Source organism: Corvus kubaryi, unplaced genomic scaffold (assembly GCF_017639235.1).
Source record: "Corvus kubaryi isolate FWS band 111438036 unplaced genomic scaffold, C.kubaryi_AGA036_p1.0 37373, whole genome shotgun sequence".
NCBI classification, from domain to species: Eukaryota; Metazoa; Chordata; class Aves; order Passeriformes; family Corvidae; genus Corvus; species Corvus kubaryi.
Genome location: NW_024581121.1, coordinates 426,074 through 429,656, shown reverse-complemented (window position 1 = coordinate 429,656; position 3,583 = coordinate 426,074). Strand labels below are relative to the sequence as shown.

At 62.5% G+C, this 3,583-nt stretch overlaps 1 protein-coding gene across 1 annotated transcript in view; it reads left to right on the top strand.

Annotated features, from left to right (window-relative positions):
• Window positions 1-2,234, top strand: part of NTRK1 (neurotrophic receptor tyrosine kinase 1) — a 9,017-nt gene extending 6,783 nt beyond the window's left edge. The window contains exons 15-17 of the mRNA XM_042034611.1: window positions 756-996; window positions 1,383-1,541; window positions 1,627-2,234. Coding sequence (XP_041890545.1) covers window positions 756-996; window positions 1,383-1,541; window positions 1,627-1,812 — 586 coding nt within the window. The 3' untranslated portion in view covers window positions 1,813-2,234. The remainder of the gene's footprint in view (window positions 1-755; window positions 997-1,382; window positions 1,542-1,626) is intronic.
• The last annotated feature ends 1,349 nt before the right edge of the window (window positions 2,235-3,583 follow it).

Below are 3,583 nucleotides of genomic sequence, written 5' to 3'. Positions count from 1 at the left end.
TGCCTTCATACCCGACACGCTGCCTTCATACCCAACACGCTGCCTTCATACCTGACACGCTGCCTTCGTACCTGACACACTGCCTTCATACCCGACACGCTGCCTTCATACCTGACACGCTGCCTTCCACCCTGACACGCTGCCTTCTGCCCTGACACATTGCTTTCCACCCCGACACGCTGCCTTCCACCCTGACACGCTGCCTTCCACCCTGACACGCTGCCTTCCACCCCCACACGCTGCCTTCCGTGGGGGGACAGCCCGTGTGTGTGCACAAGCGTGTGTGCCCTCCCCGTGTGCGTGCCCAGGTGTGCACACACAGACCCCCCTGTTCACACCGGTGGGCACACCCCTCCCCTGGGACTGTGCAGCCCCTCCGGGACACACACACAAGCACGTGCTCTTCCCCCGTGCATGCACATGCGTGTCAGCACATGTCCCCTCCCTGGCACACACGGGCACACATCCCTGCCTTTCCCTTGTGTGCCTGCGTGCCAGGGAAGGATGCACACGTGTGTGTGCGTGCACGTTCTTCCCCGTGTGCGTGCACACGCGTGTGCACACCCTTCTCTGTGAACACAAGGGCTTGCCCGCGCCTGGTATTTGTGCACACACGCGTGAACTCCTTTCCCCACGTGCAAACCCTTCTCTAGATTCACCCCTTTCCCTCGCCCAGGGAGCACAGCCAGTCCCCTGCCTTTGCCCACCCTCTCCCACACATGTCCTGCGCTCCAAGCAGCCCCTCTGCCCCGCAGGTCCCACGGCCCCGATGCCAAGATCCTGGAGCAGGGCCCGGGCCAGCCCCGGGGGCCGCTGGCGCTGGGTCACATGCTGCACATCGCCACGCAGATCGCCTCGGGCATGGTCTACCTCGCCTCGCTCCACTTTGTGCACCGGGACTTGGCCACCCGCAACTGCCTCGTGGGCCATGACCTGGTGGTGAAGATCGGGGATTTCGGCATGTCCCGGGACATCTACAGCACTGACTATTACCGGGTGAGCTGTTCCCTCTCTCCTCTCTGCTCTGTGTTGGGCTGGGAGGCCACGCTTGATTTTCCCTCGTGGCTGCTGCCTCCCACCCCTTCTCCATCCATATTTAACTACGGAATGGGTTGGGCTGGAAAGGATGTTTGGAAGCCATCCAGCTCAACCTGCAGGGACGCTTCCCACAAGAACAGGTTGCTTGCTCCAAACCCTGACCTTGAATACCTCCAGGGATGGGGCAGCCACAGCTTCTCTGGGCAGCCTGTGCCAGGGCATCACTGCTCTCAGAGTAAAAAATTTCTCCCTTACACCCAACCTGGGGCTTCATGAGTGGGGCCAGGGATGGGGGAAAGGAAACGGGAGGGTCCCTGCCTTGCTGACAGCCCTGCTGTGGGCAGGTGGGGGGCAGGACCATGCTGCCCATCCGCTGGATGCCTCCCGAGAGCATCCTGTATCGTAAATTCACCACCGAGAGCGATATCTGGAGCTTCGGCGTGGTGCTCTGGGAGATCTTCACCTACGGGAAGCAGCCCTGGTACCAGCTCTCCAACAGCGAGGTGGGCGAGCGGGGCAAGGAGGATGGTAACAGCCCCCCAGGGGTACCCAGAGCGGGGGATGCCATCTCCATCCCTGTTCCCGCAGGCCATCGAGTGCATCACTCAGGGGCGGGAGCTGGAGCGGCCCCGCACGTGTCCCTCCGAGGTCTATGCCATCATGCAGAGCTGCTGGCACCGGGAGCCCCAGCAGCGCCGGCCCATCAAGGAGATCCACAGCCGCCTCCAGGCCCTCGTCAAGACCCCCCCTGTCTACCTGGACATCCTGGGCTGAGTGGGGACCCCCAGCCACCCTCTGCTCCCTGCTGTTCCCCTGCCCCCCCTGCTGCCCAGGGGTATGGCCCCACAGAGCCCTGGACTGATGCCCCAAGGCGGGAGAAGCCTGAAACCTTATTTATAGTGGAAAATGCCAGCCCACTCCCGGGGGGGCTGGAGGGCTGGGCTAGCGGACCCTCAGGGCTGTGGCCCCCGGTTTGTGGCCCTGCTGTCTGGCTCCTTGGCATTCCCACAGCGCCGGGATGGAGGCTCTTGGCTGATGTGGGTTGGCTCAGGGGGGGCAGAGCTGGGAGCCCCCCAGCACAGGGTCCGTGCCAGTGCAGGAGCTGGGGGGGCTCAGCTCTCCGGGGGAGTTGGGGTGCCCCACACTCGCCCGCTCTGCAGCGAAACCAGTCAATAATAAATTGTGTCTCCCCCGCACTGGGCCCTGCGTGCTCCGGGGTGTCGGCCGGGCACGGGGGGATTTGGGGGAGGAAGAGGGGCTTTTTACATCAGGGAAGCTGCCCTGTCTGGGGGAGAGGAACTGGAGAGGAGGTGCTGCCCCAGGGATGCCAGGATGTGGGGACAGTGTGTGCCCAGGAACCCGGGATACAGGGGTCGCAGGTGCCCAGGATGCCGTGTTTTGTTCCCAGGGACCTGAGCCTGGTGCAGGGATGGTGTCCTCATCCCCAGCCCAGAAAGGGACGGTTTTGGCTGTGCCATGAGGACCACCTTGAGCAGCGCTCCAGGGATGCTTGTGCCATAGCCAGGCCTGGGGCACCCGAGTCTCCTCGCCAAGGACTCCAGGGGGAGGATGGGACTTAGCAGCACAAAGCCAACACCCATCCCCCCAAAAGAGTGACATCCCCCCTTCCCTGTGTCCTCGCATTGGAACCAGGGGGTTATCACATGCCCTGTAGCGTCCACTCCGTCATCCTTCCTCAGGCTCTCCAGCCGCCTTGGTAATGGTTGAGACCTGGATTTGACCATAATGGAGCTGAATTGATTTCATCTGGATAATTAGGCAGCACAGGCAGAGCCCTGGCAGCTCCTTTGTTACCCCCTGTGACCCAAGACAAGCAGGAGTAAAGTAGGGTCGCTGGGAAAACTGAGGCATGGCACAAGGTGGGAGTAGTCAGGGGGTCTGTGGTGGGTGCTGAGGGGCTTGGGGCTGGCAGGGCACCTGGCTGTGCCCAGTGGCTGGGGCTGGATGTGGCACGAGGACAACTGGAGGGAGTGGGAGCCATCCCCAGCGCCCGGCAGCTCCCAGCCTGTAACGCATCCCAAAGCCCTGCAGTGGGGTCAGGCCCCTCTGGCCGGCCCTGGATCTTTGCCGAGGGTCCCGCCCCGGGAAATGGGGAGCTGGCATGGGCAGGGTCCAGCTCTGCTGGAGCTCTGCCTGGCTGGCAGAGCCCCCCACCTGCTTCCTTGGGGTCTCTAATCGCTGCCCACGCTGATTTATGGCCTTTTTCCCTCTTATCTAATTTGAGGAAGGAACTAGATTACAACCTTGAGCTTTTCCAGCCCCATGCTGGAGATTGCCGCAGAGCAGTGCCCCAAAAGAGACCGTGTGTAGTGGTGACACCTCCTCGCCAAACAGGGTGGGTTTTCCTGCACCCACGCCTCAGATTCCTTCATGGGGTGACGCTGCCTCAATTTCCCCGTGCCTCAGTTTCCCCCTTAGAGTGGCCAGGGAAGAGTTAAGGTTCACCCCGCAATCGATTTTATCCCCCCCCCCCCCCGCCCTCCTGGCGAAGTTTCTCCATTTCACGGCTCCGGGGGGAGCGGTA